This window comes from Nymphalis io, chromosome 25 (assembly GCF_905147045.1).
Source record: "Nymphalis io chromosome 25, ilAglIoxx1.1, whole genome shotgun sequence".
Classification (NCBI taxonomy): Eukaryota; Metazoa; Arthropoda; class Insecta; order Lepidoptera; family Nymphalidae; genus Nymphalis; species Nymphalis io.
Window position 1 is genome coordinate 8,984,678 of NC_065912.1, and position 13,524 is coordinate 8,998,201.

At 37.6% G+C, this 13,524-nt stretch overlaps 1 protein-coding gene across 5 annotated transcripts in view; it reads right to left on the reverse strand.

Moving 5' to 3' along the window:
• Window positions 1-13,524, reverse strand: part of LOC126778072 (dedicator of cytokinesis protein 1) — a 56,007-nt gene that overhangs the window by 14,069 nt on the left and 28,414 nt on the right. For 4 of the 5 annotated variants that reach the window (XM_050501422.1, XM_050501425.1, XM_050501423.1 and 1 more), the window contains exons 11-21: window positions 13,174-13,350; window positions 12,701-12,890; window positions 12,242-12,390; window positions 11,581-11,744; window positions 10,742-10,958; window positions 10,280-10,410; window positions 9,987-10,161; window positions 1,884-1,979; window positions 1,181-1,366; window positions 614-834; window positions 12-250 (exon numbers count right to left, since the gene is read on the reverse strand). In XM_050501422.1, coding sequence (XP_050357379.1) covers window positions 12-250; window positions 614-834; window positions 1,181-1,366; window positions 1,884-1,979; window positions 9,987-10,161; window positions 10,280-10,410; window positions 10,742-10,958; window positions 11,581-11,744; window positions 12,242-12,390; window positions 12,701-12,890; window positions 13,174-13,350 — 1,945 coding nt within the window. The remainder of the gene's footprint in view (window positions 1-11; window positions 251-613; window positions 835-1,180; window positions 1,367-1,883; window positions 1,980-9,986; window positions 10,162-10,279; window positions 10,411-10,741; window positions 10,959-11,580; window positions 11,745-12,241; window positions 12,391-12,700; window positions 12,891-13,173; window positions 13,351-13,524) is intronic. The other variant, XM_050501424.1, reaches the window with a different exon arrangement.

The following is a 13,524-nucleotide window of genomic DNA, read 5'->3' on the forward strand; positions in this document are numbered from 1 at the left end:
CTTGAACGTACCCAAACTGAACCACATATCGGCTAAGAGAGTCGCAGCTTTCCGTCTTATGTCCCCGTACAGCATGGTCGCCCTTTGGCGCCTGGAGGTGGGCAACGTCTCCAGTTGTATGGGCGGAGACGAGGCCACGGCTCCCAGCGTATTGAACCAGTCCTGCAGCGTCACGTGCACCGTCGACACAACCTCCGGGTCCGAATCGTCGATGGCTACCAGCTGTTCGCGGAGCGTCGTGGACAGCAACCTGGACATAAGATTAACGATACCTTAGCATTTGATTATGACATCAACGATATCAATAGTAATAATTTATGAGAATGACAATACTCAAAGAGACCATAGTTCATTCTGTTGATGCGTGGGCAGTTCAGCACTCAAGATGACGTCACAATGTTAAATTGGCTTCGTACATGAACGACAGCTGATAAATATGATTTTGATTATATTTTTTTAATGGTATTTTTTCTTATCTTCCTATTCAAAATATTAACATTATAACGTCAAAAACCTTTTTTTTTCTTAATGAATGTAAATATTAATTAACTTACTACTTATTGGACATTCCCATAAATTCTCTTCAAAAATTTACCTCAAGCATTTGACTTACCTAAGAGCGTGTAGCATGACGTAATGCTGCAAGTGCAACATATCGGCCCAATGCGGTCTGAACACCGGTCGCTGTAGCAACGCCATCATCAAAGCTAAAGCATCCGACACCAGTGTATTAGCCTTGCCAGAAGATTCCGCATCCAGGGATTTCATAACAACTTCGTATTGTTCTTCGGACATCTGACGGACCATGTCTAGGAGAACGCAGATTAATTTGCGCTGGAAATAGAAATACATAATTATAATACAAATTGCCAATGGCGCCACACAATTAAGGTTATATCTGAATCGTGCTGTTATCTTAAGTGTTATTTGACAAAAGCGGTACCTTTGCAGCTGCTAGTTTTATGAATCATTACAATTTGTTACGGCGTTACATATATAACCTGGATAACTTTATATCTCTCCTCAAAAAGTCGTATAAGACAGCATCCTAGAGAGCGACCCACTAAAGCGGTTACAGATAGGGACCACGTGGTCCAAAGTGCTCTTATGTCTAGTGGATTTATTGATTAAAGTTACTTGAATTTACAACACGTAGTGTATTTTAATAAATTACACTTACCAATAAAGGATCATCTGATGGTGTTCCTTCTTCCTTGCTTCTCTCTTTCATCATCGTCGCTGCGATCCTCAACACGGTTGGCAGTAGCGTTCTGGCTAGTTCACCTCTATCCGCCTCGACAGGACCAACGTCATCCCGCGCCAGCAGTGAGACGACCTCTCCTAACGTCTCCACGCAGAGCTCCACCTGAATTACGACTTTATTGTGTTATCAATACGATAGAAAATCCTGTTTCTTTTGAATTGGAAAATTTTACATTCAAGAAATTTATTTTTAAATAAATACAGTGCTCGATAGTAAATGTGTGTTGTATCGAAAAACAGATAGACTAACCTTCACTCCCACTTCGAGAAGGCTGCTTTAAAACCATATTCGCAAATATAATTACTGTTCAGTTTACATATTTTGGTTATATATATAATTGTTTTTAATATCTTAACCAGATCCGAATGAAAAATAAAAAATGAACAAATCTTAAGAACAATTTCGTTAATTTCAATTTCAAAACGCAAACGAATGATCTGAAAATTTTCCTTTTAGGGCCATCTTGTTCCAGCCTCATTTCTTCTTGAATAAAACGGTTATATCCTAGCTTTGGTGATCCCTTTAGAAAGCCAAACTGCTTTTGAACATCGTCATATCACGTGACATCTCGAGTACTTACAGCGTCGCAGGATCTAGGATAGCTAGATAAGATACATACGATCTGCATCTGCTGGGTGTGGTCAAGAAGGCTGGCGGTGTCAGCTCCGAGAAGACGTGCCGCCTTGCCCGCTGAGCGCGATTTGTGGTTGTCCAGCTGTTAGCATACTAACGCTAGACCGGTAAACGTTGATCGTGACATACTGATCAGGTTTGATTGTGGCTTTGGTGTACGTGTGCTTGAGGGTTTAAAAGATATATAAATATATTTAAGACATTGCCGTATGTTCGGTTTAATAGCAACAGCGGTGGTAACACACAAAGTACTATACCGATTGACGATAGAATGGTAAAGATAACTATTTCATATCCCAGTGTTCAATGATTGGAAAATTATGTAAACAATTGTTTAATATTTAGATTTCGGGACATTTCCTAAGTAAATCTTCCTTTAGTAACAGAAACGGTCACGTCAGCTTGTGACAGAGCAGGGTGTTAGGTAGCCTATATGTTAAAGCTATATGTAGATATGATGAGCTACATATATCTATTCATCTAAATCAATTCAGTAGCTTTTAATTTTAATTTAGTAAAAGAGTAAAAAAGAAAATATAATATTGATTCATTTTTTTATCAAAACAGCAAATTGTTTTTTTGTCTTAGCACACTATGAGGTCTTTAAGTATTTTACAAAGACAATTGGCACAATCGAGAAAATTTTACCAAAGTTACCAAACATATAAATGGTTACAAGTTGGATATTATAACTTGAATCACTTAGTATATCTCTGAGGATGTAAGGGACACTCCCTTACATTTTGCGACAGTCCTATAAAATTAATTTATTTTGTGTGAATATAATTAAAAAGCCGAGATGGCCCAGTGGTTAGAACGCGTGAATCTTATTCGATGATCGTGGGTTCAAACCCGGGCAAGCACCACTGTATTTTCATGTGCTTAATTTGTGATTATAATTCATCTCGTGCTTAACGGTGAAGGAAAACATCGTGAGGAAACCTGCATGTGTCTAATTTCATTGAAATTCTGCCACACGTGTATTCTACCAACCCGCATTGGAGCAGCGTGGTGGAATAAGCTCCACAACCTTCTCCTCAAAAGGGAGAGGAGGCCTTTAGCCCAGCAGTGGAACATTAACAGGCTGTTACTGTATAATTAAAAAATGTTTACATATATTAATTACTGAGAAAAGTTTGCGGTATCACATTTTTGAGGCATATAAAAATAACTGTCCGTAAACATCTCACTGTTGGGCAAAAGCCTTTTCTCTTAAGTTTTGAGCCTTTTTTCATAGGCTGTTAAATGCTTGCCTGGGTTTGAACCCGATCATCGGTTAAGATTCACACAACCTAACGACTGCGCAATTTCGGTTTGGTTTGTAAATTATAAAAATTGTAGTATGAGTATTATTAACTCTATCTCGGTCATTTCAAGTAACTTCTAAAGTATCTCAATCAGACGTACACCATTATTTAAAAATACATATCAGTATATAATGATCAGCGTTTTAAAGCAATTTGTTAGCGGATAGGTTTATACACTACTTTGTAATTAAACCAATAACAGCAATGCGTAGACTCTACGTATCTGTTTCATGTTATAAGCGTACACCAAAGAAAAAAATATATTAAAATATCATTAGAAATTAACATTATCAGAGTATTCATTTTTTAATTTATCGATTTGACGTTTAAAGAATATTAAAAACTCTTTTTTTTTTAATTTCTAGTGATTTTTGCTTATGGGTATCTCTCTCATCTTATTTACATGCGTCACATCTTGAGTTTGCACACAATTGTTTGACAACGAAAGCACGTTTGTTATTCTTTATTTAATTGTAAAAAAAAAAAAAAAACGTTAATGTTATATAAAAAAAAAAAACAGACAAGGCCTTAGTTATAAACTTTGTTTTGTGTGTTTAGCTAAACACTGTTGTCTCTTTCTTTCATCATTGATTTGACATTCAAAAGAAGGAGGCACAGCGTTGTTTAACTAACCACCCCCTAAACAATATTTAAAGATAAAGCCGTTATTCTTAATAAAATCAGTTTTATTCACACACCTTTGGTATAAAAATATCCTATCATGTTAGATATAAGTAAAATAATGTGTGTTATGTAGTTTCGGTGTATTTATATGTATGTGTAATGTAATATTTGTGTTTATATTTTATACACAAATGGAAGATAATGATATATATAATTAAATCATCGTTATATATAACGAAACACATGTATTAGTAAGTGACAAAAACACAAACAGACGCACACTCACACACACACAAAATATATGTTAAAGGACATCACAACAAAGACACAGTTTATTTAAAAAAAAAACACTACCCCTCTCAACCTTTATAAATATTCATTTAAAGCTACAAATATATTTTCATAAAAAATTTAAGTAAATTTTCCTTTGCCCATCAAATCTTCAAAAAAAAAAAAACTATTACACATGTCGTATGTTGTACTTGACAAAAATAGTTCAAGATATTGAAACTATTTAATTTCATATGTAATTATAATATAAGTGAAGCTTGTGACTGAACTCACACACGTGAAAAAATCATGCACACACACACAAACACTAGTGTCATATTATATAAAGATAAGTGTTTCTTATCATGTAACATTTATTGAACAAAAGAAGAAAAATATATATATATATATATATACATATATTGATAAAACATATATACGTGACGTGACATAATAAAATCGAAATAAAATAATTGATATATTTTCTAAATTATATATACATGAGACCAAAAATGAATGAAGGGACATAACATCTTAGTTCCCTAGGTTGGCGGCGCATTGGCAATGTAAGCGACGGTTAACATTTCTTACAATGCCAATGTCTATGGGCGTTGGTGACCATTAGGTGGCCGTATGCTCGGCCATCTACCTATACTAAAAAAAAGAACGTCCACAGACATGTTTGTGCCTGTAAATGTACACAAGTATATGGTAAGTAAAAGATTGATTTTTTTTTTTAATTTAAACAATAGTATGCTTATCTCCAACTCCAACGACTAAGAACGACGCAAAATTGACGCACTCGAAATGTGGTGTTGAAGGCGACTGCTGCGGATGCTTGGACAGCATTTCGGACTAACATCTCGATCTTGGAGGAACTAAATATAAAAAAAGACTATCGTCGACTGTGCAAACAGGAATTCTCAAATACTTCGACATGTACACATTGTTCGAAATGAACACTCCAAGGAACGACTCGTTGTCCAAGGGCGAGTGGAAGGCAAGCGGTCGCGCGGTCGAGTACCCAAGCGTTGGACAGACATCATAAAAGCTGCAACACAGACCTCCATAGTCAAATGTTCTAGAGATGCTGAAGACCGCATCAAATGGAGACACAAAGCGGGGGCTACATTAGCCAAAAACGATGCGTCAACGTCAACCACGACCACTCTGTCAAGAGCGAACGACTGATGCTTAACTCAAATTTCATTCGTTTTAAATATAGCTTATAGAAGTGACAAACTTTAATTTCATATTCGTGTATATAATAAAACGTTACATGATAAAATAAAACATATAGAAATTCATATTTGAATGATATAAATATATATAAGAAAGAAATAAATATTAATTAAATGATATATATTAATGTGCTTATTTTTGTTTGTTAACGACTTGTGTGCATACCTCACGATGCCGGTGATTGTTAACGCAAAGGTATATATATATTTTTTATTGAAAAAGTAAAACTTTAAATTCAATCTACTTTCAGATGTTAGCAGAAATCATTTCAAATCAATGTTTCGAATTTTATTCGAAAAAAAAAGTATTCATTTATGAAAATACAAGTTTCCGGAGGGAGGGGGCTTGCTAGGTGTTATATACCCAATGTCCTGTTCTGTGTCCCCTGACAAAGTGTATGCAATGTTACATCTATTAGTTAAGACGTGATAGCGTAACAAACAAACAAACCCATTTTCATATTTATTTTATACGTAAGGATATTCAAATTATCATGTTGCCTTCTCTATTGTACACTAATTTGACAAAGTAACTCTTATTATTTGGATATTTTCGTATTGGAACAACAGCCGGTGCCGAAATCGTTATAACCTGACAGGTCCGAAAAGATTTCAGGCGCAAGAAAGCTTATTCGAATCGAGAAGCTTAGGTTTATCCTCGTATTAATAACAAAGATGTTAGAGATTGCTAACGATACAATCTGTAATAAAACACCTTGTTTTTTAAATAAATACTTTTCAATTTTTATCTTCAAAATGATTTCAGCTTTCATTTATTTCAATAAATACAATTATATTCCAATCCAATTGTTTAAATATTAACAAAAATATATCATATATTTGCTTTTGTGAAAAAACGCTAACGTTATATAGCAATCAAATAAAATTGTCTTAAACAAAAATATCTTTTATTTTTGAACATTTTATTAATTGCAACACTGAGTTATTTTCAAATGATACGAGTTTGTTAGCACTTGCAACATTTGGATTGGAACAACGCATATAAGTAAATTATTCGTTATTATTATATTGTTAAATTTAAGTCCTTAGTCATCATAGTTAGTTAAACATGCAAAGCGATAACGAGCACAGTGTGTGTTAGATTAAACGAAAGCATTAAGCGAATGTATACTTTACCGTTTGGCAGACGAACTGATCCTGTGCAACACGAACGACATTGATATACAAAAACTTGCGAATGTTATAAGTGAGTTTATTACGTACTGAATTTAGTAGGATTATATTAAATTCATAGCGAGTGGATAGTGGAGTTTGAAAGGGGTTTATTTGAAGGCATAATCGCTTAAACTTCGATATTTGTAAAACTTTGTCAAAGTGAGATAATGACTCGCATGTGCTTTTGTACTTAAACGTACTATAAGAAAATATTAAGGTCCACTGTAAATAACAAAAATATATATATATTATTTTATATGAAAATGTGAAGTAAATGGACAATTTTTTTTTAAAGAATAAGAAGGCAGGCGAACATATGGACCACCTGTTGCTAAGTGGTCACCAACGCCCATAGACATTGGCATTGTAAGAAATGTTACCCAAGCTTACATCAAAAATGCGCCACCAACCTTGGGAACTACGATGTTACGTCCCTTGTGCCTGTAATTACACTGGCTCAATCACCCTTCAAACCGGAACACAACAATACCAAGTACAGTTGTGTTGCGGTAGAATCTCTGATGACTGGTATGTTATGACAAGAAAAATGACAAATATATTTAAATACGCTCTTGCGAGCACTTTTTAATCGTAATTTCACGTAAGTAAATTAAATTTATATCTGCCACCAGTTCAGAATGTAGATTCTACCGAGAACCGGCAAGAAACTCTATAATCGATTTTTGGATACACGATACTAGCGGGAAAGGACGAGGCAACACGAACGAAGCCGTAGGGAGAAACTAAAAAGGGTTGTTTTGTCGCAAAACATATTAACACAATATATTAGTTATATATTAATTGTTAATGTCCATCAATGTCATTATTTCTAACATAAAAATACCCCATTCGTATATGTTAACTATTATATAAAATCATTAATATTATAATTTACAAAATCCTAATAAGAATCATTTAGGTTATCGCTTATAATATAGTCCACAAATACGAACAGCCCAAATGTTTTGAGTGCAGCTATAAATCCAAGAATGACTTGCAAAGTAATAATTTAATTATAATAACAATAAAATATACCTTGGAGTTATAACTACATATATACAAACTCTATAGAGGTGGTGTCAGGCGCATGCGTAGCGTGGCTTACCTTTCGACCTGCGACCGCGAACACACAGCCGACTATTGATCTTATGACAATCGAGATTAGGTCGAGAATCGTACATTTTATATGAAATATTATTTATTATCTTTCTTTTTTGTGCCTAGTGTTGAATATAAAAAATATGTAACTCGATTCAAATTATGAATACATATTATTAAATATTATCTTCCGATTCTACATTCGACTGTCAAATTAGAACTACTTACCATTCAGATAGAATGGTAAGTAATCCAGTGTTCACAGACACATGGGTCCTTAGAACCCATAGCTAGAAACGCAGAAGGTTATATATGTTGATATTTCTACCAATGCTTCTATAGGCTTTAGGCCTCTGCCTCGAATCTCGCGGGCAGCGGGGCGGCGGCGGCGGCGGCGCGGGAGCGGCAGGATCTTACGCGTATAATCAAATGGACCGGCCCTCGAATACAGCGGTGCAGGAGCGGCGCGGGGGCGGGCAACGAGCGGTGCACTCCAGTCAAGCGGTGACCGCCCGCGTTGCGCGTCTGCATTGTAGGTATAGTGTTGTACATTTTTTTTGTGACGTATCAAAATGTCTTCGGACGTGCAAGAGCTAATTATTTCGGCAATCTTTGAGAGGACACCCATATGGAACAGCAAAGATGTGAACCATAAAAATAGAAGAATAATTAACCAATTATTAGTCGTAGAATTTGTCGGGATTTTGTCTCTGTTCTTCATAATTTCGATAAAACTCGCCATTTATTTTCCTTGCCCTATAGTAGGGATCCACTTCTTCTTTTGCCCACAATAAATCGAGCGTTAGGAATAAATTTGAATCAAAAAGATGTCGCCGTTTTTCAGACATTTCGTTCGCGAATAAAAACAAATATCTCGACAACACAACCACGAACACAACACTACACCGCTATAGTGCCGCGCGATCTGCCCGCTAGTTTGGAGAACAGGTATGCGTTGCCCGCCCCGCTGCCGCGCCGCCGCCGCCGCCGCCCCGCTGCCCGCAAAATTCGAGGCAGAGGCCTTATAGACGAGTTCGTACCATAAATTTAATTAAAAAAAAAAAAAAGCTTTTGACCTAATCTCGATATTACTTATAAAAGTGCATGTGCATACATACCCACACTGCGGTGTTTACACGAACGGACACTGTTAATATACGGGACATTCCTCGGATACCGCATAATGTTTTTTTTTTTTTTTTAAATTAGCACTAACTTTTTAATATTATTTGTAATCAACAAGAAATCACAACGTTTGAAGTTCAAACGTTTTGTATTTCAATCGAGGGAAATAAGGTTTTATTATTCAAATGAACCATAATTACAATTCACCAATCATAAATCGATTTCTAATTTCCAACCAATATATATATATATATATATATATATAGAGCATATGGGCTTGATGGTAAGTGGACACCAACGTCCATAGACATTGTAAGAAATGTTAACCATCGCTTACATCACCAATGCGCCAATGCGCCACCAACCTTGGGAACTAAGATGTTATGTCCCTTGTGCTTGTAATTACACTTCCTCACTCACCCTTCAAACCGGAACACAACAATACCAAGTACAGCTGTTTTGCGGTAGAATATCTGATGAGTGGGTGGTACCTACCCAGACGAGCTTGCACAAAGATCTACCACCAGTATTATACACCAGTATAATACATAATTGATAATGACACTTGAAACAGATCGTACGGAGAAGAACAGACTATAAAATGAGTTAATATTCTTATATATAGGACGTATATTTTCTTTAAATTATTTCAATAAATAAAGCTTGAATGAAAAACAATGTACAATCTTATTTACCATTTCCTTTGTTGCTTTTTTTTTTTAATTTAACCAGATGTCAATTGAGTTTGACAGTTCAATATTCGATTTACGATTGGGCGAATGATAATTAGACGTTCCATTGTCGTATGTCTATCGTATATTATTGTGAAGGAATTTATATCACATTTGAAGAGATTGATTGTTATAGAATTGGATATTTTATTCTTAGACAGGCCTACAAGTTAGTGCTAATTGTATAAATAATATAAGTTTTAATGAAATTATAATCCTGAAATGAAAATGTGTCGAATTTGTTGTGTTTTACGATGTATAACATTTAACCGTTCTTGTTATTCCTTACCACGTGGACACACAAACCAGGTATTTAAAAACCAACGATACCCATGGAGTTATATTCGATATGTATTACCCGTTTAAAAACACATTGAAAGCTCTGTACTGTTATTAAATGTTCCCCAAAGTTTTTTCTTTTCGATATGGTTGTAGCAATATTTGTGTCTGGGCTTATGTATGTATGGATGTGTAGCAGATAAAAAAATTATTGGCGCAGAGAGCAGGGCGGGCGTACCTCAATGGGCGCGACGAGCAGCGCGGCGAGCGTGTTGGCGAGGTGCGGCAGCAGGAAGGCGCGGGGCCCGGGGGCCGCGCCCAGCGGGCCGCGCGCCAGCTCCAGCAGCGCGTGCAGGCGCTGGTTGGACAGCCGGCCCAGCGGCAGCGCCTCCAGCGCCCACACCGTGTACTTGCTGCGGACAACGGCGGCAGTCAGTCTCAACGGCACTTTTAGTGCGAGCTTCTTCGAGATGTTCATACGACGGATACTCGAGCGCGGACCCTGCGCGTGACACGGAGTGCGGTGCTCACCTGAGCTGCGTGTCGGGGAACACGCGTGTGAGGTGCGGCGCGGCGTGCGGCAGGTACTTGAGCGCGGACCCCTGGCACGTGAGCGCGTGGTCGCCGCAGCGCATGAGCCACACCAGCGCCTCCAGCAAGCTCTGCGGATCGTGTGGTCAACACATCATTGGGTATATATATATCATTTAATTAACATTGATTTTGAGACACCATTAAGCTTACTGAAAGAGTCAAAAAAAAATTTAGATTACTTTAGGCTCTTAATTTTCAAAAAACTATTTTTCAAAGGGCACATTTCGGGCCATAGAGTGGCCAAAATCGGAACTAATATCAACATCTTATCAAATGTATTATATGTATATTTTGATAGGCTACGTAACAGATAAGATCACCATATCTAATTAGAAATCCTAAATTCTCGTCTATAATTACGAATAGACTTAATTATTGATTACAATGACATCGACTCACTTGCAACTCTGGACAATATGTCGGCTCGTCGGTTCCGTTAACCCCTCCGCTAGACACAGCCGTGGCTCTAGATCCTAGGGCGGCCCTGAGTTGCCAGGACCTCACGAGCACTCTCGACAAACTTTCGAGACACTTCATGCATTGTAATAAACGTTTCGATGCAACCTCTCCTTGTTCCGCTGATCGAATCGTCCAGACCATTATCGATATGAGTTTTCTGCAAGTTATTGATTTTATTAATATTTGTACGAAGCAACACAAATTTACAGCACAGCGCAATGTAATACTCGATTCCATATATAACTATTGCAGTCACAGCGCCACAACCCTCTTATATCAGATATTATGTCCCTCGTGTTTGTAATTACACTGGCTAACTCATTCCCAGAACACCTCAAAAAAAAATTGATATTTAACGATTACTATTATTCTACTGGTGGTAGAGCTTTGTGCAAGCTCGTCTGGATAGGTACCACCCACTTATCAGATATTCTACCGCAAAACAGCAGTACTTGGTATTGTTGTATTCCGTTTTGAAGGATGAGTGAGCCAGTGTAATTACAGGAACAAGATACATCTTAGTTCCCAAGGTTGGTGGCGCATTGGTGATGTAAGCGATGGTTAACATTTCTTACAATGCCAATGTCTTGGGCGTTGGCGACCACTTACCATCAGGTGGCCCATATGCTCGTCCGCTTTCCTATTCTATATATAAACGATATAATAACTGGGAGTGGGTAGTAGTACTCAGATGGTCTTAAAAAAGGCCAGTAAAAGATAATAAATTGTTATTAAAATTTTTTACATAAAGAATATTGATTAGGTTCTAAATAACCTACTCGTAAGCGAGCGCGTCGCAGAAACTCCTTTCAATATACACGTGCAGAACGGGCTGGAAATGCTGGTACTTGTGATCAGCCACGAGCGAGATGACCTGCAGCAGACAGTCCAGCACAAGTACCGCGTAACTCTGCTCTGTGTATTCCTCGGTATTTTCCTCAACCTGAAAGAGAATTGACAAATAAATTTTTTTTTAAACTGTTTAATTATTCAGCAACCTCTTTTGTAAGGAATATAAACTTATTTTATTATATAAATAGATCATTTTATTAAAGTATGTATAGTATATTTGAATAACGTGAGCTTTCACATTTCCGAAAACATATTCGTCGACATTGAATGTCGAAGACCTTTTTCCACAATTCCATAGTGAATTCAACTGATTATTTAGATCAATAATAGCAAGTCAAGGCCAAATTTTATACGTTAAGACTGCTGCCATTGAAATCACCTATGGCATATGGGATGTGGCGTTATTGGTTAATTACGTTGTACCCACAGGAGGGAGACATTGTTTACGTTTACAGAATTAAAAATTAAGTTTGTCCTACGGCTTTCGAGGTATTGGAGAAATTTTTAAAAGAAATACACGCTTCCAAGTATCAAGAATGTTTGGGAGTGAAACCGGAGTAGTTAATGGTGATAAGTGTAAACGCTTACTTGGGTCAATATACTAAATAGGGCATCTAATATGTCCTGAAGAAATTTGACTAGTTCATCATTTGGTACTCGCAGCAGTTTGGTGAGTGCCGTGCGCAGCGTGCCCTCCGCGTGGTGGGCACTCCACTTTAAAACTCCGAGGATTTCCTCTAAAAAAAAAAAAAAATTATATTATGCTTATTTATTTGGTTAAATCTTACAAGATTGTAGATCCCAAAGTCTTGAGTTAAGTGTGAAAAGTTATTAAATTGACATGTCAACGACTCGGTGGGGGCTCATAGTTAGGACGTTGGAAACTTCCGTGCTTCGAAAAGCATGTAAAGCCATTGCACACTTCGGTTATTTTGGATTGCTTGCAGTTACGAGTGTAACGCGAATAAAGAATGAGCCTGGTATTGTGTACACATTCGGGCACTGTAATATCTGCTACGTCACGAGTCAGAGTAGGGGGGCACTGACCGCGCTGCGTGAGCTTGGTGGAGCACAGCTTGGTGGCCACCTGCAGCGAGTCGCGCGGCAGCAGCGCCAGCGGGCCGCGCGCCACGCCGCGCTCGGCGCCGGCCGGCAGCTCGTCCCGCAGCGACGGCAGCGCCACGCACGCGCCGCCCGCCTCCAGCTCCGCGCTGCCCGCGCACTTCTTGTGCTCCAGCTGGGAGGGGAACTCGGCATTACCGTTTAGCTTTGTAAATAGCTTGCTTGTTTAGCGGGTGATTGGTTAAACGATACTGTCTTCTTCTTTTGAATGTCGAAGCAATTGTGACAGAAAAATATCAGTATATGTTGCATATGTCCACTCCTGTGCCTCGGAATGATGATTTTGAGGCAGATTTTTTTTGGCCGTTCCATTGTATTATTAAAGTGAGGGAAAAATAGAGTGCACACGTTTCTGCCTTAAAATAAGAATAACCTTGGTCAGGAGGTCATGGAAATACCTTATAGACCGCTAGATTGTGTTGCGTGTCCGGCGTAGTGGTGCCGTCTTTCTGCATGAGCCGGAGATAGGACATTGCAAAATATTTTTCAGCGCGGTCCTTCGCCTCGTTGGAGCTCCGATGTCGGCAGAGAAATACTATATGCGCCTCTTTAAATTCTTCGATATTTAAGCAAACCTGGAATATACAAAAAAAAAAAAAAATACAATATTATAAAGTTGAAGAGATTGTATATTTCAATAAAATAACCTATGAGTCCAATTATAAAAATTTATTCAAGCTCTAGATTGCCCGTTGATTAAGGTAATGTATAAGTATAACCAAGCTGAAGGCAGGTAGCAATCGAGTATT